This window comes from Trachypithecus francoisi, unplaced genomic scaffold, assembly GCF_009764315.1.
Source record: "Trachypithecus francoisi isolate TF-2019V2 unplaced genomic scaffold, Tfra_2.0 Lachesis_group12, whole genome shotgun sequence".
In the NCBI taxonomy this organism is placed as follows: Eukaryota; Metazoa; Chordata; class Mammalia; order Primates; family Cercopithecidae; genus Trachypithecus; species Trachypithecus francoisi.
The window spans coordinates 69,296,776-69,319,722 of NW_022681457.1; the positions used below are offsets into that span (position 1 = coordinate 69,296,776).

General features: G+C 52.5%; 2 protein-coding genes across 7 annotated transcripts; both read right to left on the reverse strand.

The window, feature by feature from the left end:
- Nucleotides 1–1,376: 1,376 nt before the first annotated feature.
- On the reverse strand, nt 1,377–10,232 carry DYRK1B (dual specificity tyrosine phosphorylation regulated kinase 1B). Of its 6 annotated transcripts, none has more exons than XM_033226211.1 (12): nt 10,018–10,232; nt 7,799–7,962; nt 6,668–6,787; nt 6,379–6,567; nt 5,887–6,034; nt 4,327–4,613; nt 3,548–3,694; nt 3,323–3,463; nt 2,990–3,025; nt 2,710–2,905; nt 2,203–2,309; nt 1,377–2,112 (listed from the first exon to the last, which is right to left on the reverse strand). In XM_033226211.1, exons 2-12 carry the CDS (start codon nt 7,859–7,861, stop codon nt 1,741–1,743), a joined length of 1,806 nt encoding a protein of 601 aa, XP_033082102.1. In that variant the 5' UTR covers nt 7,862–7,962; nt 10,018–10,232; the 3' UTR covers nt 1,377–1,740. The 6 variants fall into 6 exon arrangements, with proteins under 6 accessions (XP_033082102.1, XP_033082099.1, XP_033082103.1 ...); XM_033226208.1 differs by lacking the exon at nt 10,018–10,232 and adding an exon at nt 9,264–9,643; XM_033226212.1 differs by lacking the exon at nt 2,990–3,025.
- A 221-nt stretch (nt 10,233–10,453) lies between these two features.
- Nucleotides 10,454–22,279, reverse strand: FBL (fibrillarin). The gene is made up of 9 exons (XM_033226213.1): nt 22,156–22,279; nt 16,564–16,731; nt 16,358–16,459; nt 16,177–16,271; nt 15,041–15,211; nt 13,688–13,820; nt 12,538–12,650; nt 10,667–10,812; nt 10,454–10,561 (listed from the first exon to the last, which is right to left on the reverse strand). The coding sequence occupies exons 1-9, from the start codon at nt 22,163–22,165 to the stop codon at nt 10,537–10,539; spliced, it is 963 nt and encodes a 320-aa protein (XP_033082104.1). The 5' UTR covers nt 22,166–22,279; the 3' UTR covers nt 10,454–10,536.
- Nucleotides 22,280–22,947: the final 668 nt, after the last annotated feature.

The following is a 22,947-nucleotide window of genomic DNA, read 5'->3' on the forward strand; positions in this document are numbered from 1 at the left end:
ACTGGGCCGTACCCCTTCCCCACTAAAAACCCTCCCATGGCTCTTCATTGCCCTCAGGGCAAAATCCAAGTTCCCTAAATGGTCAGGAAAATCTTTCACATCTCATTCATACAGAATTTTCAGTATGATGACCAACGCCAGATCACCTGCAGTCCGTGTTCACACATCAAGCTGTTTCTGCCTTTGCTCAAGCCATTCCACCACACCGCCCCCGACCCCCAAAACATCCTTCCGTCTTCAGGTCTCAGCTCAGACAGCTCCTAGTCTTCCGGGATCTTCCTACCAGGGCCTCCTCGGGTTCCCACCGCGTTCTACGCCGCCTCCATTAGCGAACATAGATATGTCCGCGATGGGGTCCTTGCCTGTCTCTCCTGCTGAGCGGGGCTTCCCGCAAGCCAGACCAGGCACAGCAGCCAGTGATGTCCACGTGCTGGGGCCCCTTCAGGCCTCGGCGTCTACCGCCCACTCCGGAACTGTGAGCGACAACCGGCACGCTCTCCCGGCACGGCGCCGCGCCCACCTTCTGCACACCTAGAAGACCTCAAGACCTGTGCCAAAGCCACCCAATCACGGTCTCCTCTCCACCTCCTAACCACCACGAACATCCGGCTACCTCAGACTGCTCATTGGCTGCCTGAAAACCCGCCCCCCAAGCCTGAGCGAAAAGAACTCTGGTTGTTGTAGTTCCCCGACACTGCAAAAAGCGATTGCTAAGTAGAACTCCATTTCCCAGAAAGCGCTGCGCCCCAGTGGTGGGAGACGGTACCCTTTGAACTGGGCAGTTCTTGATTGGCCGGTTGGGAGACGTACATTTCCAAATTACCATGGAAACAGGACCACTTACCTGGAACCCCGGGAAAATCTTTTTTCCTTAGAATCTCAAAACACTTTGTTTCGCGATGATTCCAAAGGGTTGGAGAGTACACATGTGGGGGCAGAGTCTGTACCTATTGTCTGCCTATTCCCCAGTTGGCGCCAACAAAGCCTGCTAAGTGCACTCAGCAGCTACTGGACGCCTGCTTGGCCTGAGGAGCCACTCCTGTGCTGGCTCTGCGGACGCCCCGGCTTATTAGGGTACCTGTTTCCCAGAGACAGGCCAGAGCTGAGCCTTTACCCTTTCAGTCTGTTTACCCAGGAAAAGGCAAATGTATAGGCCAGGCTCCCATCCACGACCAGGATCCTATCCACGATCTATCTAGAATGCTGGTGCCCCAGACTTGAAGCCCCGTGCCTGCAACAAGAGCCACAGCTTCCCCACAAGAGACGTCTCCACACCACAGAGCTCCTCCAGCACCCCCTCCACAAACCCCCTTCCCCACCAGGCCTCTGAGGGTCAGGTGAGGGAAGCCGAGGCCCTGCAAACGCTCAGGCAGGCATGTGAGAAAGCTCTTTACTGGGGGTACAGCGAGGAGGAGCAAGGCCATCTCCCCCTACCTGCCCCCACCCCCTCCTAGGGTCCTGGGGTGAGGGGGGTCTTCCCTCCACCGGACCACCACTGTCTTTGGTACAATAAATAGAAAAAAAGGGGGAGAGGGGCCCAAGGGTCCAGTCCTTAGTGGGGAGGGAGCGGCCAAACCCCTCTCCTTGACCCCCCTGCCCCAGGCCCCAATCAGTGCAGGCCTCACCCACCCCAGCTGGGTAGCAGCAATTCCAGTCAAGGAGAGAGATGAGGATGGGAGCCCAGGGCCCCCAGATGGGGGGGGGTATGGCTTCAGGAGGGGCCCCAGGGAGGGGGCAGGGTCATGAGCTGGCTGCCGTGCTCTGGGGTACACCACGGAGGCCCAGGTGAGGCCCCAGAGTGGCAGGGTCATCAGGAGGCGGGAGGGGTGGACGACCTCCCGTCATCCGAGTCCGGAGGGCTGAGGCAGCCGGGTGCTGGGGGGCAGGCGCTGGGTGAGGTGGGGAGCAGTCAGCAGGCCCGCCCACCAGGCTCACATCCATCAGCTCCGGAGGTGGTGGTGAGGTTGGTGATGGGGGACGACCAAGGTATCGGGGCTGGGGGGGTAACTGGGCCCCGGTCCCAGGCAGTGATGAGGCAGAGGCCGGGGCTTGATGTGTCTTGTGGGGCACATCACCCCCTGCCCAGGGCCGCAACGGCTGGGAGGGTGGGACCTAAAAAAGCAAAGGAGCCATGGATGATGGAGACCCCAGTCCTTAAGCCCCAGGCACCACTGCCCACCTCCAAAGCCCCCAAAGCATTACCTGGGGGCTGTTCATCTCACAGTCTGTGATAGGGGGCCCAGGGCCCCCACAATATCGGTTGCTGTAGCGATAGGTCCGGTTGTCACTGGAGGAGCCACTGGAGCCTCCTGGAAGTGCCAGGGAGGAGAGGTGAAGGGGCATAAGGTGAGAGAAGGTAGCAAGTGGGTTTTGGGATGGCTGAGTGAAGTTTGTGGCCCAGGCTCAGGTTCAGGCTTCAAGATCAGAGCCCATCTGAAGAACCAGGCCCAATTTTGAGATTTTAGATTGGAATTCAGTTTTGGGTTTTAGAGTCAGAACCAGTTTCAAGGATCTGAGCTCAAGCCCAATTTCAGAGATTGTGTCAGGGCCAGTTGGAGCTCTCCCATCCCACACGTCATCTTAAAGAGTTCAGGATCAGACAGTTTCAGAGCTCTTGTGTGAAGACCCAGTAACGAGGTTCCCCAGGACAGGCCAAACCTGAGCAGCCCCCACCCCTGTTGTACCCCATTTGGGCACCTGGGCACCCACCAGAACTGGAGATGGAGCTGGCGGTGCTGGAAGAGGGGCAGGTGTCGAGAGGCGCGGGCGAGGTGGAGGCACTGCTGCCTGCCGGGCCCGTGTTGGTGGCCTCGTCGGCCGTGCGGCGGAAGAAGCCGTGCTGCAGAGCCCCCAGGGGGCTGATGCGGGCGGCGGGCTCATACTCCAGCATGCGCAGCACCAGGTCCTGGAAGCGGAGGTAGTCGGCGGGGCTGTGGCCCGGCTCCCCCGCCCGCCGGCCCCCGGGCCCGCCCGTCTGCACGCCCAGCACCTCCTGCAGCCGCCGTGTCCCGGGGCCCTGGTAATCCTGGCAGGGAGGGGGTGGGAGGGGGGGCAAGAGAGTGGCCGTCAGTGGGCAGGAGGGGCAGGGAGACACACATGGGGAAACAGAGGCACAGGAGAGAAAGTGGAAAGAAAAGCTAAGAAGAGTTGTGGGGTGGGAAGGAGAGATGGGAGATGGGGTGGGCAGGGGAGGAAGGAAAGGACAGACAAGGGGGACAGGAAGGAAGGGAAAGACACAAGGGAGAGGGAGCAGGGGGAGAGAGCCCCAAGTGTGAGTGAGGGGCCACGGGGTGGGAGGAGTGGTGTGAGGCAGGGGCCGCACCTTCCTGAGTTCTTTTGTCCTTCGTAGGGTCCAGCCACCCCCAGGCAGCCGTTCAAAGTACTTGCGAGCCTTGGGCGCCTGGTCCAGCATGGCGGCCGGTGGGATGCCCAGCACCTCCACAATGCGGTTCATCTGGTCCACCTGTGAGCAGGTGGGAGTCAGGGTCATCAGGCCAGCCAGGCTCCACCCCCTCCACCTCCAGCACACCCCTTCCTGGGGGCACACCTCATTGGAGCCACTGAAGAGGGGCTCTCCGGTGTGCATCTCCACAAGGATGCAGCCCAGGGACCACATGTCAATGGCCAGGTCGTAGGGTGTGCCCAGGAGCACCTCAGGCGAGCGGTAGAAGCGGCTCTGGATATACTGGTAGATCTGGGAAAAGGGTCATCGTCAAGGGTCCCAGCCTCCCCTACTGGTCCCACTGACACCCCCAAAGCTAAGAGGACCCAACTAAGGACAGGCCTCTTGCTGACAAAATGGGCACCAAGGCTCCAAATCCTGCCATTATCAGCACCAGTTTTCTGGGAGCCACTGGTGCCATCTTGTTTATCAATCTGGGGAGCCTGCTGGCCTAAAGAGACCCTGAGCTCCACCCCCAACCCTGATCCTAGGCCTTTCTGGCAGAGGCTGACATTCCACAAGCCCTATACTATTGTCATTTTTAGTGGCAGCTCACACAGAGCTGCAAAGTTGAAGCCTTCCACCTCCATCCCCAGCTTTAAGAACACAGAATACAAAAACTTAGTGAAGCAGCACCCAGGGCTCAAACCCAACTCAACTTTACCCTGTTCACATCTGGCAGCTTCAAAACGAGCCCTGCCCCCTCAGGCTTCACCCTCCCCATCCTAGTGGGCAGTATATCCACACCCCCGCCCCAAGCACTATCCTTCACTTCCAGCAGCTCCTAATAATCCCATCCCAGCCAAGCCCCGCCCCTAAGCCTCCCGTTGGCCCTGCCTCACCCAAAGCACTAGCCCTGCTCCCAGGACCCGGCTGCCCCGTACCCTCTGGCCAAGCTGGCAGGAACTGCCGAAGTCCACGATCTTGATGGCGCTGCGCTTGGGGTTGCAGAGCAAGATGTTTTCGGGCTTGAGGTCGCAGTGAATGATGCTGAGCTCAGGCGTGGCCAGAAAAAGCAGTGCCGTGCAGAGCTGCTGTGCCAGCTTCCGGGTCAGGTTCAGTGAGACGCCGCGGAAGTGGGTGTTGCGCAGGAGGTCGTACAGGTTGTAGGACAGCAGCTCGAACACCAGGCACAGGTGGTTCCGGAACATGAAGTGCCGCTTCAGGTGCACTGCGAGGGAGGGGAGAAAATGGGCCAGAGAAGAAATGGCTCAGAGAGGGCAGGTGGTGGCCTGGGGTCATACAACACTCTTTGATCACTAGCCACACGTGCTGTGCCCACGGGTACCATCTGCTAGTCAGCATCTTTTTATCTAACAACTAGATTCACACAGGAAGTTAACGCTCTTTCCACGTCTCTGTCAAACCCTCCAATTAAACAAACGAGAAAGTTTCATTAGTTACTACTAGCTCTAACACATTCTACACTTCCTCCTTTAATTTTGTAACACTGCTTTCATCTCCCTTGTATTCATTTTTGTGGCAAAGGACACTAGTTTTCCATTTACTTTAAGGATATACGTTTTCCTTTCAAACAAAACCATTTTAAAATCCACTTGCTGTTTATGATTATGTTGTGATGTTTATGTCCATTAAGAGGAATCAGTTTAAGGGAGGAGAAAGACTGGCACAGATGTTAAGAGTAACAGCTCTGGAGTCCACAGCCTCATCAAATTATAGCTCAATTAGTACAAACCGCCCCCTCATCCAAGTGACAGCACTTGAATGCTTGGGTTTCTTTTTTCCTTTCTTTGTTTTTGTTATTGTTGTTTGGTTTTTTGTTTGTTTGTTTTTTAAGATAGAGTCTACTCTGTCACCAGGTTAGAGTGCAGTGGCATGGTCTTGGCTCACGGCAACCTCCGCCTCTAAGGTTCAAGCGATTCTCCTGCCTCAGCCTCCCGAGTAGCTGGGACTACAGGTGCCTGCCACCACATCAAGCTAATTTTTTCATATTTTTAGTAGAGACAGGGCTTCACCATGTTGGCCAGAATGGTCTCGATCTCTTGACTTCATGATCCGCCCACCTCGGCCTCCCAAAGTGCTGGGATTACAGGCGTGAGCCACGCGCCCGGCCCCTTTTTTTGATTGTTTTTGTCTTGTTTTATTGAAGAAGAAACTAGGATGGAAGTCCAGGTTTCTCATCTTCAAGATGTTGGTAATAATGCCCTTCCCCTTATGGGCTGTGGTGAGTTAACTTACATAAAGCGCTTCCAAGAGAGTCTGGCCCTTGGTGAGCACTCAGTAACCTCTGACCACTACCAAGTAAATAGGACAAAAATCATAAAAGCAGCAGGAGAATCACTGATGTCAGTGAAGCACAGATCAAACCCTGCTCTGAAGATATCAGCCTCCTCCTGAGGGTGGGGCAGGGGTGTGACCCATCCCTACTAGCTCCAGCTCCCGCTATCCCAGGTGCCCACAGACCTGCCAGTCCCAGGCCTCACCTATGTAGTACTTCATCTCCGTGTCATGCTGGTTCATCAGCTCCAGCAGCCGCAGCTCAATCTGGGCCTGGTTCAGGAAGGCCTTTTTGTTCTTGATGATCTTGATGGCCACGAGCTCCTGGGTCTGATGGTCATAGGCTTTCACCACCTGTTGGGGCAGGGCATGTCAAGAAAGGGGTGGGAGCAGGGCAGAGCCAGGCACCATTCTCTCTCCAGGCAAGGAGGCCCACCGAGAACACTATGCACACTTCGCAGTTGAGTGCACACCATTAGTCAGGCACTGGTGGAAACGCTGGACGTGAAATAACATAACCACCTTATGTTGAGTCTTGTTATTTAAACTGTTTTACAGAAAAGGCAACTGAGGCACAGGGAAACTAAGTGGGCTAGGGTGAGCAGCCCAGCATGGGATTTGAAGCCACTGAACCACTGGGTGTGTGGTCAGTGTGAGTGGGGCCTTGGATCAGGGTGGGAGAGGGGGCTGTCCCACACCTGGCCAAAGGAGCCTTTGCCAATGAGCGAGTCAATCTCATAGCGCTCCAGCCAGCGCTCGCCACTGCGCACGATGTAGTCATGGTTGTCGTCATCATAACCATGGTTCAGGACCTTCTTCTCCTTCTTGGTGCTCGAATCCTGGTGTGGCGCCTGCTGGGCCCGCCGCTTCTTCTTCGCATAGTATACCTGCCCAGCCAGCCAGCCAGAAGATGGGGACCCGTGAGTGACTCATGCCAGCAACCAAGACCCTCGGCACCCAGCCCAGGATCTCCCAGCCCCTGCCCACCTCATTGATGTGCTTGTAGGTCTTGATGAGGTCCACAGAGAGCTTACGCAGCGGGGCTGAGGTTGCATCTCGGAAGGCCAGGGGCAGCCTCCGAGGCAGTAGCCGCACATCGGGCAATACCTGCAGTGCAGGGTGAGGGGTGGGCACTGAGGACAGGCCTTTACCTCCAACCTTAAGGGGAAGAACTATAAGGGCTGCTGGCGCATCATGTATTTGGTTGCTGTCTGTATTTGTTCCACCCATTTAGGAAAGAAACTCCCCCAGGGCTGAGACTTTCTCTTGTTCTTACTGCACCTCCGGTGCCTAAAGCAGGGCCTGGTACACAATGGATACTCTTTCAGACCAGTGATGTGAATGAGTGAACCCTGACCTTTCACCCCTCATCTTTACTCCTTTCTGAACCTCAGTGGGAGAGATCATATGGAAAACCTGGGCTCTGTTCTTCCCCATTCTTCACTGTGAAGCCAGCCATTCTGGGTATCCTCTGATGTTCCTCTATCTCAATTTACCCTCATCCCTTGGGCCCCAATCCATACCCCCACCAACTCTTTGCACAGTCTTTCACCCCAAGACTCTTGGATTGGGATCTGGCCCCTGGACCTCCCACTCCATCCTGCTTCAAGCTCTGCATGTCACTGCCTTCACTGCCTCCAGCCTTGGAGAGCTTTGCCCTGCACCACCCATGCCTCTTGGCCTCAAGACCGTTTAGACTCAACCCCCCTCCCCATTCACCCCCTCCAGATCTTTCACTCTGAACTTTTCTTAGTGAGCATTTATTGGGCATTTACTATGCGCCAGGCACCATTCTAAGCATTCTACATGCATAGCATTAACTCATTTAATCCTCACAACAACCGTGTGAGGTAGGTATCATTATTGGCCTCATTTCACAGAATAGAGAACTCAAGTATGGAGAATCTAAGTAATTTAACCACTGGGTAAGGATTTGAACCCAACCTCTCCAAACCCTGACTCTGCCTGAAAACTCCTCTGTTATTTTCTAATCCCATGGGACCCATTATGTGCCCAGGAGACTGTCTTGGGCAACCACACTACCTTTTGGTCTGGAGACCCTTCTATCCCCAGCCTCCCCCTACCACCAGGCAGGTGAGGAGCCAGCTGAACGCGTACCTGTGTGTGCTCCTGGGGCCCTGGGAAGCCAGAGAAGGGACCATGGCCCGGTGGGACGGCCATGGTGGGCTCAGAGGGCCGCAGGGGAGCGAGGCCTGGAGCGGGAGCCCGGCCGGGGGGCGCCTTCTTGCATCCTGCACCTCGGCTGCCACCGCCGCTGAGACCTGAGAGCAGAGAGGCGGTAGGAAAATAACATGGAACAAGGGATATGTGAATAGTGCCAGGCGGGGAAGAGGTGGGCATGGGAAAGGCAGGGAACAGAGAGAAGAGGAAAAGGCACAACAGAGCAACAGGTAGCAATGAAGAAAAGGGGCAGAGAAGTGGCAGCCAAGTGGGGGGTGGCACAGCAGTCCCTCGACAAATAATGACCAAGTAAATGATTAAGGCAGCACAAAGAGAACACATAAAAGACAATGATTGGGGGCCAGGCAGGGGTCGATATGAGCCATCACAGGGAAAGGAGGACAGGAAGACACCAATAATTCGGAGGAGGGAAAGAAAAAAGATAGAAACCACAGACAGTATGCAGAGGAGTAGGCTTCATTCTTTTGTCATTACTACTCATGGCCCTCCCCAGAGCCCCTAACACAAGATCCCACCCTTCTAAAGTCTTCCCTGAACATTAGGATCTCAGCCCGTAGTACAGCAAGGGCCACTATTTCAAGATCTATCCTTCTCGGTAGATTCCCTCAACCCAGAGAACTCTAGGATTCCCAAACCACATGAGTGTTCCCCTCCCAAACCACAGCAGAATCCTCTGCAGCCCTAAAACCACATCAGCGTCCTTGGGGACCTCCCAACCACACCAAAGTTATCTGAGAACCTCTATAGAACAGAGTCCTATCTCTACGGCATTCTCATCTACTAGGGCACAACTTTCCTAGGGGACCCTCTACATATCATGCCAAGACCGCTTCCCTATATCAGGTCCTCCATATTAGGAACCAGCCTTCCAGGTAGTCTGCCTGTACCATATCCCAGTTCCCCCTGCCACAACAGGGTTCTTCCCCATATTACTCCAAGACCCCATCCCCATCAAGGCCCACTCCTCCTGACGGGAGAAGGTGTCTCTTCCCACAGTTTAGAGTGATCATCTTTTCTCCCCTACACTGCTTCCTTGCCCTCCTACATACACACACACAGACTGCCTAATATTCCCACCAGAGACCCTTCTCCAGGCACCCCTCTTTATACCAGGGTCATTCCACAACTGTGTCCACTCCTACAGGGCCTCAAAGCTAAATGCCCAAGTATCACATAGGGTTCTCTCCTCCCAGAGTTGTCAGCCACAGCAAAAATCTTCTCCCCAGTGGGCCATTCTCTCCCCCATGTCAAATCCCTTTCTCCTATTCCATGCCTCACCACTCCACGACTCCTCCACCCTTGGAGCTTCCCCCCAAAACAACCTCTTTTCCGGGGCCCTCCCACACCAGGACCATCTCTCCCAGCTCCCCGCCCCCCCTACCCGGGTCAGGGCTGGCGCGGGGCCCACGGGGGGCTGGGGCGCGGTGGGGCCCCCAGTGGGGTGGGCGAGCGGCCAGCATGGCGGCGGTGGCAGCGCTGAAAAGGCGACCGCCTGTCCCTGGCCCGGCCGGCCCTGCGGCAGGGAGGGCAAGCGGGACGGGCGGCCCGGTGGGTGACAACAGCAGCCGCCGCTGCCACCGGGGGCGGGGAGAGGAGGGGACAAGGGTCAGCCCGGGGCACGAGGGGGAAGAGTGGAGCAGGTGGACGGGGGAGGGGCGACACGCCCCACCCTGAGTGGCCACCAGCCCCTAGGGACCCGGCGTCCCGCCCCCCACCCAGGAGGCCCTCCTGGGCCTGCCGAGACCGGCAGGCGGGGCCCGACTGAGCTTGGCAATCGGCACCTGCCATGGCAACAACTGTGCCATTGGTCGCTGGTGCCAAGAGCTCAGCCAATCACAGCCTAGGGCAGCTGTTGCTAGGCAACGAAGAAGCGGCCCGCGGAGCCGAGCCCAAACAAAGGGCGGGAGTGGGGCCCAGCTACCCCCTCCCAGCCTCCCTCCTGCAACTGCTCCCTCGGGCTTGGCCGGTTCCAGGAATTCAACTATGAATAGCCAGGCAGGGCCCGCACCTGCCCGTCACCCCCTCCTCTCCTCCCTTGGCCTCGCGCTAAGTCTCGCGGCGACGCGGGCAGGGCGGATCCCGTCCTGCCCACCTCCCTGCGACCGCCTGCCGCCCCACCGTCCCTGCGCCGTTACCTGAGGGAGCGGGCAAGGGGACTCAAACTGCTCGGGGAGCCCGAGCTCAGACCTGCCCACAGGCTGAGGGTATCCGGCAGACGCGGCAAGCCAGGGCCCCGATTACCCAGTAATGCAACCAGCAAAATGGCGACCACAACAAACCGGCCCCCCCACGCCCTGGACTCCGCCCCCATCCCGCCCTCTCCGCTCCCCTCACGTGACCCAGACTGCCACTCCGCCTGCGCGAAACGGCCGCTTACCTGTACGCATGTGCAGTGAGCTACCAATCCCACCCAAGAACCGAAATCTGGGCTGCGGCTGCGCAAGAGGCAGCTACAAACGGAGCATGTGCTCTGTGACCAGGTGAGAATTTACCCCACGACCCCGCAAAGTTAACCAAGGGTGCATGCGCCCTGTGTCAGCAGGTCAAGGGGAGGAATGAGCAGCAGACATGGGAGACGGATGAGTCTTTTAATAGAAAAACACACGTGCAACAGTATCAACACACATCTCTAGCAATCCAGACAGCGCTGAACTTCAGTTCTTCACCTTGGGGGGTGGCCTGTGAGAGGAAGATACGTGATGAAGAAGGATCCCCAGGATCATGGCACTCGGGGTGCAAGGGACAGAGATGTCTGTCTTGGTGTATTGCTGGGCCCCTGCTCACCTGTATACTCCGACGACCACAGCATGGTCTCTTTCATATGGCTCAAGGGTCAACTGCTCCTGCGGCTTCATATTCTCCTGCTGCATCTTTTTCACTTCGGAGGCAAACACAGCCTCGGCTGAGGCTGTGGAGTCAATGCAGTTGGCCTACAGAGGAGAAAGGACTGACTGATGTCTACAACAGGGCTTTGGGCTGTTTTCCTCTTGTGTGCTCTTTAAACCAGATGTTTTCATTATTAATTCAAGTAAAAATCAGTGCTGTGCTTCTAATGTGTCCCCCAAAGTTCATGTGTGGGAACCTTAATGCTTAAATGCAACAGAACTGAGATGGGCCTTTGAAAGATGATTTAGGTCATGAGGGCTCTGCCTTCCTGAATAGACTAATGCTATTATCACAAGAGTGAGTTCCTGATTAAAAGCATGATTATGCCCCCTTTCTATCTTGCTCTCATCCTTCTGCCAATGGATGACAGCAATTTGGCCCTCGCCAGATTCAGACCCCCAATCTTGGACTTTCCAGCCTTCGGAACCGGTAGCCAAATAAATTTCCGTTCATTATAAATTACCCAGTCTAAGGCTGGGCGTGGTGGCTCACACCTGTAATCCCAGCACTTTGGGAAGCCAAGGCGGGTGAATCACGAAATCAGGAGATTGAGACCATCCTGGCCAACATGGTGAAACCCTGTCTCCACTAAAAATACAAAAATTAGCCAGCTGTGGTGGCACACACCTGTAGTCCCAGCTACTCGGGAGGCTGAGGCAGGAGAATCGCTTGAACCCAGGAAATGGAGGTTGCAGTGCACTGAGATCACAACACTGCACTCCAACGTGGCAACAAAGTGAGACTCCATCTCAAAAAATAAAAATAAAAAAAATAAATTACCCATTCTATAGCATTCTGTGATAGCTGCATAAAAAGGGCTAAGACACTTAGGTTTAGGAAATGTGATAAAAGGGCTTAATTAAAGAAGTTTCTGGCTGGGTTCATGCCTGTAATCCTAACACTTTGGGAGGCTAAGGCGGTGAGACTGCCTGAGTTCAGGAGCTCCAGACCAGCCTGAGCAACATAGCGAAACCCCATCTCCACTAAAAATATACAAGTTAGCCAGGTGTGGTGGCACACATCTATAGTCCCAGCTACTTGGGAGGCTGAGGCATCAGAATTGCTTGAACCTGGGAGGCAGAGGTTGCAGTGGGCTGAGATTGCACCACTTCACGCTACCCTTGTGACACAGCGAGACTCTGTCTCAAAGTAAAGAAAAAAAAAAAAAAAAGGTTTTAGTTTGCTTTGGATTTGAAGCAGGAAGCCTCAAACAGTCCTATTTATCTAAAAGCCAGTGCTTACGTTTTATACCCAGGAACTGTTTGGTTTATTTCTACTTCCTCTTCTTTAATAATAGTAATAATGCCGTTGAGAATAATAAAACAAACGTAGTAAAAGGCTACCAAATGGTGAACCCTGTGAAGGGTGATGGGGGAGTTCTCCATTATTTCTAAATAAAACGTTGTGAAAGATGCACCTAGCTTTTATCTAGTATCTATTCTAGGCCAGGATCTTTTCTAAACACTTCATATATATTGACAAATTTGATCCTGTCATCCACCCTGAAAAAGATTAGTATTTCTATTTCACAAGTGAGGAAACTGAGGCATATAGGTTAAGTAACTTACTCAGTTACACAGCAGGCTGGAATGAGATGGTCAGACTCAATTTTGCACTTGACCACTGCATTCTCCTGTCTCTTTAAATCCAAAGCTATAGTTTTGCAAACTTGGTCCCTCTGTTTTGGGTGGCTATTTGACAGATACAGATAGAGAAGATACCTCCCTAGAACACTGCCACCCCATCTTAGACTCCTCCAAACCCCGCACCTTAATGGAAATCACAAAGTGTCCTCCATTACGCAGGAAGGTGTGGGCATTCAGGGCCACAATCCGGGTCTGGTCGGGCTGGGCCACATCAGCAAAGATCACATCCACCATTGCTAAGGAGAAAGGGGCAGCAGTTACAAGTTGGAGTCAGGGATCATCCCAGACCCTCCCAGGGGCCTATGCCCATCACCAGCAGGTTCCTGGGAGATTCTCCCTGCCTCCAGTTTCACTCCCCACCTCCACTGGTCCCCCTCCCTCCAGTATCCCAAGATGAGTCCAAAACCCACAGTCACATCATTCATCCACTCTTCTTGGAAACCATGGTTGCCACCTACTCTGTGGCCAGCCCTGGGCCGGGCGTGGGGGACATAGAGACGAGTCAGACCCGGACCCTGCCCTCGAGACGCTCCCGGGTCTGGTGGGGAGAGACACGTCATCAAAAAGACAAGTAAGAGTGAGTGAGCACTTATAGGGAAGAGAGTCTGCAGGACCGTGAAATGAAAACAAGTCGCAGAACAAAGGGGATGGTATGAGTGCATGGGGGAAAAAACACAGAAAGAAAAATGAGCAGAATGAAAAATAATGTATTTAAGGCAGTGACTTTTCAGAAATGAAAAGGTGGTATAATGAAAACTGATTACTCAAAACCTGGGAAAAGCAGACATCAAATTGTTCTCATCAGTTACCTCTGGGGGTGGTTTATAAGGCTTTTCAACTTTTATATTATACCTTTGCATGTTTTTTTAAACAAAGTCATTAATATTCACAATGGGCCCCTCCAGGTCAAGCCATGCTCAGTTTGTTTTCTGGGCTATGCTCTCACCAGCCAATGATAAGGACCCCCGAAAGGAGGCTTTTTATGCAGGGGCAGTGTAATAAATACAGGAGGCAGGAAGTACAGGAGACCCAGGAGATGGGGAGGAGACTGAAGGAGAGGAGCTTGGCCCTCCAAGGGTGGCTTCCAAGATTCTGAAGTCAAGCTGCCACCTCTACAACCTCACCTAGCTCCCCTTACCCCTTTCTATTCCTGGAGACTCAAGAGGTCTGCTCATCCACTCCAACTCCATCCAAATCAGGGATCCACTGGCTTCTTCCAGGAAGCCTGCAGTGGCCTGTCCTACCCCACCGGGGCCACCCCCAGACCCCTCACCGATGAGCATGCGGTATTTGTGTGGGTGCCGAGCATCCTCGATCACAGGAATGATGTTGGTCCTCTTCTTGGCCAAGTTAATGAGGTCACGGCCAGAGCGGTGGGAGAACTCGACTGCATAGACTAGACCATCCTAAAATAAATTAAAAATGAATCAACAATGATGCTAGTTCTCAGGCATGGAGTGCCTACTTTAGGCCCATACACTCTACACAGCATCTCTTCCAACCCCCAAATCAAAACCCTACCATATAATGACTATTGTTATCATGCCCATTTTACACATGAATACACTGAGGTCCAGACATAAGTCAGCGGTCAAGGGTTATTCAGCAAGTAGCAAAAGAACCCAAAGAACCCAATCCCATCTGCCTGAGAGCCCAGGCTCCCAACAGAGGCTTAAAGCCAGGAAGCCAAGGCACAGAGATGATGTAACCATGGGTCAATCACTGCTGTAAGCACCTTTCAGAAATTAACTCATTTAATCTTCACAAGTCTATGTTCCAGAGAGGTAAACTGAGGCTTGAATGGGTTAGGTAACTTGCCTGATTAAAGCCTGACAGTTTGTTTTCTTGTTTGTTTGTTTTGTTTTGTTTTTGAGATGGAGTCTCGCTCTGTTGCTCAGGCTGGAGTGCAGTGGTGCAATCTCAGCTTAGTGCAACGTCCACCTCCCAGGTTCAAGCAATTCTCCTGTCTCAGCCTCCCGAGTAGCTGGGACTACAGGCACAAGCCACCACACCCTGCTAATTTTTGTATTTTTAGTAGAGACGGGGTTTTACCATATTGGTCAGGCCGGTCTTGAACTCCTGACCTCAGGTGATCCACCTGCCTCGGCCTCCCAACATGTTGGGATTAAAGGCATGAGCCACCTCGTCTGGCCAAAGCCTGAGGCTTTAAGACACTACATTTAATAGCTTATAAACACGTAAAGTAACAAAGGGTAATGGAGTGGGACATGTGGGTGCCAGGGGCCCTCTAAATGGGAAGTCTGTACAGGCTCAGAAACCATGAGATCTCCTGGTTCTTTCTAAAGAAACCAGAAGAGCAGGTTTTAGCAGCATAAAATTTTAAAGAGGCCCATCAAATCAAATAGTCTGGTATCTATACTCCCAGCTGTCTCTCTAACGTTGGTCACCCCACACCCACATCTCTTCCCTTGAGGCCAAGAACCCAGGAGCGAGGTTGAATGACGTTATCTGGTTCAAGCGGCTCCTTTTACTCACAGGCACTGTGACAGAAAAAGGCCTGGCCCTAAGTCACACAGTGAAGGCAAGCAGTCAAACCCTGCTATTCCAGGTTGGCAGAGGGGAGGGAGCCTTTGCCTCCTGCCTGACTCTCCATCCACTCACTCACCGGACCGACGATGTCAGAGACATGGGAGACGGTGGTGCCCGAGGCAGCCCCGAGGTAGAGCACCTTAGCCCCCGGTTTGATGTGGATCTGGTCCACACCACCCAGGATTGCTGCTGCCAACTTGGAGCGGAAAGGGTTCCAGGCTCGGTACTCGATTTTGTCATCTCCTTCCTAGATGACAGATGGGGACAGAAGTCAGTGCTAGGCTCTTCTGCAGGACCTCACTGCCCTTAACCCTAGGACCCTTGAAAGGAACTGGGCCGTCCTATCACTGCACAAGAACTCAACGTGAGTACAGAGCAGTGACCATGCACATGCCATCGCTGCCCTCTCATGGAGGTTACTGACTCGAGGGGCAGCAACAGAGAATAAACACAAAGAGTAACAGTAAAACCAGCACTCGTTCAACAAACATGCACTGTGCCAGCATCTACGGTGTGCCAGACCCTGCTGTAGGCGCTGGGGACACAAGACAAGGATCCCTGCCCAGAAGGCGTAAGTATTCACCGAACTAGCTAAATATAACATGGCATATGAGATGGTGACAGGTGTTAAGGAGAGAAGACAAAGTCAGGAAAGAAGACATGAAGTTTGGGAAGCAGGGAAAGGAGCAGGTGAAAATGAGAAAGGGGGCCAGGGAGGGGCTGAAAGGCAGATTCCAAATCAGACCTGAAGGAGACGAGGGGCCATTCAAGTTATCTGAGGAAGGACATTCCCAGGAGAGAGAAAGCAATTAGGAAGGCCCCAAGGCCTTGACAGGCAGAGTGGTGTGAGGCAGCCTGGAGAAGCAGATGATAAGGATGCAGCCTCCCACAGAGCTGGGAGTGGGAAGAGCAAGGCCAGGGTGGCTGGAGGACACGTGGTCAGATGGTTAGTGAAGGAGACAAGGCCGGGGGCCAGGCAGGGGGAACTAGAATGCGCAGGGTCTTGGAGGCCACAGTGAAGACTCAGGGGTCTAACCTGAAGGCAGTGGGGAGTCACAGAAGGCGGATTAGGAAGGGAACAGACAGTGTGGTTTGCATATTATGACAATCCTCCAGCTGTCATGTGCAGGACACAGGGTGAGGGTAGACACAGACTACTGGCTACACCCTCAGCTGCAACCCTGGTGGCTTGGACAGGGGCCCAGTTCTCACCGAAATCGAGACTCTCTTCTCCCCATAAACTGATTCCCCAGGGACCAGGTTTTTGGTGACCAGTGCATCTTCCTTTCCTCGACAAATGAAGACACCTAGGTGAGGGGATCAGAGCAGTGGTGAGGCCCCCTCGCCGCTCCCTGCCCCGAAGCCCAGCCGGCTCCCTGCCTTCCTCACTCACCCTCATGCCGATGCGGCTCCACCATCACATTCTTCCCCGACTGGTTTCCTCTTTTGCCTCCCCGACCACGACCCCGGTTGCCGCCAGAATGGAAGCCTCCACCTATAAAGGAGAGGTACAACAGGAGAGAAAGATCCTGAATCTCCGCCCTCCCCACTCCCCGCCTCAGGAAGGCCTCCTCCATACCCCTAGCCAACCTTACTCACCACCTCTTCCTCCTCCACCGCCGCCGCCACCGCCGCCGCCTCCTCGTCCACGACCTCTAAAGCCTCCACCTCGACCTCGGCCCCCGCCAAAGCCCCCTCGGCCTCCACGACCACCACGGTCACCAAAGCCCCCTCGGCCGCCAAAGCCACCCCCACGGGGACTGAAACCTGTGGTGGAAACAAAAATAGGAATCAGGGCAATGAAGCTTGAGAGGTGAAGCCACCTTGTACCCAGCAATACCTCTCAGGCAAGAAACCTGAAATACGTGTGCCCGTGTGCAGCAGGACACATTTCCAAGAATGTCCACAACAAAAGAAAAGCGAAGACTAACCCAAATGTCCATCAATAGAATGGACAAATAAAATAGAAGATATTCACAATCAAGATCACGAAAATGACCTTCAGTTATACACAACAGACTAATGTTAAAATCATAATACCTTTTTGTGCTTAGTGCTTTTTTTGAGATGGGGTCTCGCTCTGCCCCCCAAGTTGGAGAGCAGTGGCGCAATCATAGCTCACTGCAGCCTTGAACTCCTGGGCTCAAGCAATTCTCCTGCCTCAGTCTCTGAAGTAGCTAAATTACAGGTGTGTGCCACAACTCCCGGCTAACTTTTTTTTTTTTGTAGAGATGGAGGTCTCACTATGTTGCCCAGGCTAGTCTCCAGCTCCTGGCTCAAGTGATCCTCCTGCCTTGGCCTCCTGAAGTGCTGGGATGACAGGTGTCAGGCACCACACCCAGCCACAATAACGTTGCCCAAGAAAAGGGGCAAGGGAATGAGAAATGCAAAACTCATGATATTGGCGAATGGGAAGGAGATACTAATAGGGGATTGGGATAGGGGAGGAGGACATGAGTAGATGTAGGTTACTGTTAATATCCTCGTTTCCTTGGTTGCACAGCAGAGTCACAGAATTCATTCCATGTCAATATTAATTACTGTGAAGAGTGAGCCCCTGCATATGAGCACATGCTGGGACAACAGGGTCCCCTAGACTCTGGAAACGTCTTCATATCCTCCCACTCCCGACCTTGGAGCTGGAAGAAAAGTGTCAACCCCAGCCCCACAACAGAGTACAGCACGATGTCATCCCTAACTCATCTCCCTGCTTCCAAGCTTAAAGACGTCCCTGTCCGCTCAGGGGAAAAACAAGAAAAAGCAGAACAAACTGCCATTAAAGAATGGGCTACACTTTACAAGTAGTTTGTGGCGTGTCAGTAAGAAATAATATGTTAAAGAAATAATAGACTCAGATAGGCTTTATTCTTACCAGTTCAGGACAGCAAACACCATTAGCACAAAACAATGTTTAAAACAGAACTCTGGTGCTAACAGATTCAATATTTTCTGCGATTTGGTTTCAAAAACTCAGAAGTACTAAATCACACAAGTTAAAAATAAAAAAAGTTGGAAAACCAGTGGTTTAAAATCATCTCACATGATGTAATCTATTCAATAATAAGTTTGCTCATGTTTTTTGTACAGATACATTATGATCTTATCCTACGAACCCTTCATGCACCTTAATGGTATTACAGATAAAAAATGTATCTTTTAACCTAATTTAATCTTTAAAAATGAACGGTTTCATTTTCAAAACTCCCAAACCTAACAAAAAGTTGTTTACTTTTAATCTTCTACTCCCTCTACAGTCCACTTTTCACACAGCAGCTAATACATGCTGTGTTTAAAACAGCAAGTCAGATCTCATCATGCCCTTGCGCAAATCCCTCCAATGGTTTTCCACCACATCCAAAACGAAATAAAAATTCCTTTCCCTGGCTTACAAAGCCTGAAATCAAAGCCTCAAATCCTTAGGCTTTAAATTCTGATTTCATTGTTCTGAGCGCAAGGTCTTCCCCTCAATAAAGCTCTCCAGGTGACTCCAAGGTGCAGCCCACGTTGGGAATCATCATCGTAAGGATCTGGCCTGTGCTGACTTCCCTGACTTCATTCTATGCTGGGTCCTATGCTCTTCCCCACCAAGCACACACAGTCCAGCTGCTAAATCTTTACCACGTGCTGTCCCCACCGCCCGGCTCCTGCAGACATGTGCACGGCTCACTCGCTCCTTCACTGCATTCTGGTCTATGATAAAATGTTAGTTCCTCAGAAGGGCCTACTTTGGCCATCGTACCCTTACCCTGCTTTATTTCCCTTCAAATCAGTGATCACACATGGCATTTTTAATATTATTACCGCCTGCCTCCCCCGCTAAGATCAAGCTCCAAAGGGGCAGGGATTTTTCATTGTTTTGGTCACCACCACATCCCCAAAACCCTGCACAACATCTGGCACGAAGTATGGGCTCAATAAATGTTAAATGAGCACTGTGCTGATGATTCTTAAACCCTGGGCCCTGCCTCAAGGAGAAAGCACCCTCTGTTTGTTCAGAAAGCACGTGATCCATCAGCTGGTGACCAGGGAAGCGCTGGTCACTCCCCTCAAGTATCCCTTATGGAGAGACTGGCAATGTTGTTGCCACTCTCCACCCTAGTGAGTAAGAAAGGTTCATAGGGGTCTTGAAAACTTCATCTGTAAGACATGGAACAATATAGTGCCAGGCCAGGTGCCGTGGCTCATGCCTGTAATCCCAGCACTTTGGGAGACCCAGGCAGGTGGAGAGTTTGAGGCCAGGAGTTCAAGACCAGCCTGGCCAACATAGTGAAACCCTGTCTCTACAAAAAAATTAGCTAGGCATGGTGGCACATGGCCGTAATCCCAGCTACTTGGAAAGCTGAGGCACAAGAATCAATTGAACACAGGAGGTGGAGGTTGCAGTGACTTGAGATGGTGCCACTGCACTCCAGCCTGGGTGACAGACAGAGATTCAGTATCAAAAATAAATAAATTAAAAAATGCAGTGCACATCCTATAGGGCTGTAAAGATTAAATGCCTTGTACACACAGAGCACTTCACATATACACTATCTGGCACCTACTTTGAATATCATCACTCAAACTCAGGGGAACGAGTCTCCTCTTCCCTCCTCATGCACCTTAATGGTATTAACGATGAAAATGTAACTTTTAATAGCTACTCCTAATTTGATCTTTTAAAATGAACAGTTTCCTTTTCAAAACTCCAGAACATAACCAAGAGTTGTTCACTTTTTATCTTCTATCCCCCTACAGTCCACTTTCCACACAGCAACTAATAAGTGCTGTTTTTGTTTTGTTTTATTATACTTTAAGTTCTAGGGTACATGTGCACAACGTGCAGGTTTGTTACATATGTATACATGTGCCATGCTGGTGTGCTGCACCCATTAACTCGTAATTTACATTAGGTATATCTCCTAATGCTATCCCTCCCCACTCCCCCCACCCCACAACAGGACCGGGTGTGTGATGTTCCCCTTCCTGTGTCCAAGTGTTCTAATTGTTCAATTCCCACCTATGAGTGAGAACATGCGGTGTTTGGTTTTTTATTCTTCCAATAGTTTGCTGAGAATGACGGTTTCCAGCTGCATCCATGTGCCTAACAGCACTCAGATCTCATCATTTTCTTGCCCAAACCCTCCAACAGTTTCCCAAAGCCAGGACCTTCATTTAGGGGAGATGCCACAGCTAGGCTTATGAAAGTCTCAACCCAGGCCTAATAAAAAGGAAGTATTGGCATGTGCACGGGGCGGAGTGGGCAGGAGTGTAAACTTTCAATCCCAGATACTCAAAACATCTCATTTCAGGTCCTGGAGCTTTTTGGGGAAAATGTACCAAAAGCACCCACTCCTCAGAAAAAACACATGTTCACACAAACTTTTCCACTAAGTTCTTTTTTGGGGAGGAGGGGGGTTCCACAAACTCCCTGATTTAAAATCTGCTCTCCTTCCACAGCCTTCTCCATCTCAAACATGGCAATTCCATCCTTCCAGCTACACACCCCCAAACCCTTGGTTATCCTTGACTCTGCTCACACACCCACATACAATCTGTTGGTTCTGTCTTCAAAAGCATGTAAAACTGTCAGCATGGCCACTGCTTCCATCCTGGTCCACCACACCACCTCCTAGATTACAGCAACAAGCTTCCCACTGATTTGCCTGCTTTCACATTGGCCACCCTGAGGTCTTTCACACATTGAAGCAAGAAGAATCCCTTTTAAAAATGTCAGACTGCACCACGCCCCTGCTCAAAAGCTCCCAAAGGGTTCTCTCACTCAGACTAAAATTCTTACTAAAGAGCTAACACCTGACAACGTTTACAACTTCACATTCTACCACACAACGGAGGAAGGTTGGAAGAAGGGGTATCCTCCATTTCTGAGGGAATCATAGACCAGGATGCCTGCAGGCAAGTCAGGATCTCAATAGGAGAGATACTTGGCCTACAATCCCTCACCCCACTTCATCAGGAGATCTCCCAAACACGGAAGAGAAAGGGAGCTTGGGAGAAGGGCACGGAGCCACAAATCTCCTGCCAGGTGACTCCAATCTCTCCACACAAACACACACAAAAAAGAAAAATAAAGCCTGTTCCAGGAAAACAGACCCTTTGGGCCATGGTGGAAAATTCTCCAAACTCAGTGAAGCAAGTTCTCACACAGACGAGTGGAGGTTGGGCAGGCCAGATGGAGGAAGTGCTCAGACACCACGGAGGATTCTAATTTTGTTCTCTTTGAGAAAGATAAAGGTAACAATTAGAGCCAATACTATTATGTCAAACACTGCTATTTGTTTTTAAACGTCGCTTAATCCTAACTAGCGCCATTTTACTGATGAGAAAACAGAGGCTCAGAGAGGTAAAGCCACTTGCCCAAGGTCACACAGCAGGCCAAGAAGCTGAGCCAGCACTGAAATACTGAACTGAGGCCCTTCTGCTGTCAAAGCTAGGACCCTCCTCATTCCACCATGAAGGCAGTGGGTTCAGCAGACTCTAATGGAAAATCGAAAGAAAACCACTTACGTCCTGTGACAACCACCCACCCCCCTACCCCAATCTAATGCCGAGCTTGTTAAGTCTCGCCCCGGAGGTGGAAATCTTAGTCCCCAAATCTCCACTCCATCCCTGGGGATCCGCCCCCCTGTAAGTGCAGAAGGCGGGAAAGTGAGCCAGAATGCCGCACACGGCCAACCGAGGAGTCCTCCGCTCTGGCCCACTCGGAAAAGCTGGGTTGGGGGATAAGGGGATGGTGGTGGTGGCAGCGACAGGGAAGGCAAATAGGGGCTTCCCACACACATCTCCAGGACCCAAGGTCAGGAACTCTCCATCTCCGACCCAAGACTGATTCCCAAAACACGCCCAGCGATCCAAGACTCCAGACGCCGGGATCCAGACTCTAGTCCAAGACTCCTAAGTGCCGCCTCCTGCCCAATATCCAAAATCCCTATTAGACGGCCTCAGTGAGACGAACCCCAGGTCAAGACCCCCAATGCCAGGCCCAAGGCCTTCTTCGACTCACGACAGTGACCTCCGAAGCCAGTCACAAACCCCTAGACCTCCTGGAATCAGGATCCCCCTTCCCACAGGAGACGATCCGTGCTCAGAACCCCTGCCCCCAGGCCAAGGCCCCACCCCTCCGATTCTGGCCTGGCACCCAGATTCCCGCCCGGCCTCCGTCCCTGATCCCGGACCCCACCCCAGCCTGACCTGGCTTCATGGCCAGCCCTGGTTTGTGCGGCTCCGGAGCCCACGGCGTTCACAACTCCACGAGTCCGGGGCTTTCGCACGTGGAAAAGAGCGCAGGCGCGCGGCGACGTGCAGCGCGTGACGCAACCACGTAGCACCGCCCCGGGCCCCTGCCCCGCCCGGAGCTCGGCGCACGCACAGTGGGCGTGGATTCTCGAGCCTATTGAAACTACGCCGGTTGCTCTCACTCTCTGCCTTCCCAGCCTTTGCTTGTGCAGCGGTCTCCCTAAACTCGCTTCCAGTTTCCTCTTCCCCAGTGCGAGCACCCCAATAATCAGGGCTCATAGCGAGGCCTGTGCCCTCTGCCCCCTCTTGTATTCCTAACTCCCTGAGGTCCCTGTACACCCAAAACGGCTTCCCTGACACATTTCCAGCGCTAAGAACAGTGACCGACTCTGGGCTTCCATTCATACATCCGAAAAACATTTACCATGCACCTCCTGTGTACCAGGCGCTGTTCTAGGAGCTGGGAATACAGCGGTATACGAGACATAAAAATCTCCACTCTCTTGAAGTTCATCTTTTTAATGGAGGAAATAGACACCAAACATGTTGAATGTTAGAAGGCAGTAAGTGCTTTGGAGAAAATAACAGCAGGGAAAGGGGATAGAGATTTTGGAGGGCAAGGGATTTTTGTTTTTTTTGGCATGGTGGTCAGGGAATGCATCAGGTGACTTTTGAGCTAAAGAGCTGAAGGAAGTGAGGAGTGAGGCATGCACCTATCTAGGGGAAGAGAGTTCCAGGCAGGGAAGA

Excerpts from the sequence above, each read along its gene's own strand:
- DYRK1B (XM_033226207.1), bottom strand. The coding sequence starts at position 9,342 with ATGCTGGCCGCTCGCCCACCCCACTGGGGGCCCCACCGCGCCCCAGCC. Across the intron at positions 6,568-6,667 it reads CCTACAAGCACATCAATGAG|GTATACTATGCGAAGAAGAA; the intron begins GTGGGCAGGGGC and ends CTGGCTGGGCAG. Across the intron at positions 2,113-2,202 it reads GTGAGATGAACAGCCCCCAG|GTCCCACCCTCCCAGCCGTT; the intron begins GTAATGCTTTGG and ends TTGCTTTTTTAG.
- FBL (XM_033226213.1), bottom strand. Across the intron at positions 16,272-16,357 it reads GGAGCCGCATCGGCATGAGG|GTGTCTTCATTTGTCGAGGA; the intron begins GTGAGTGAGGAA and ends CCCCTCACCTAG. Across the intron at positions 15,212-16,176 it reads AGAAGAGAGTCTCGATTTCG|GAAGGAGATGACAAAATCGA; the intron begins GTGAGAACTGGG and ends TCTGTCATCTAG.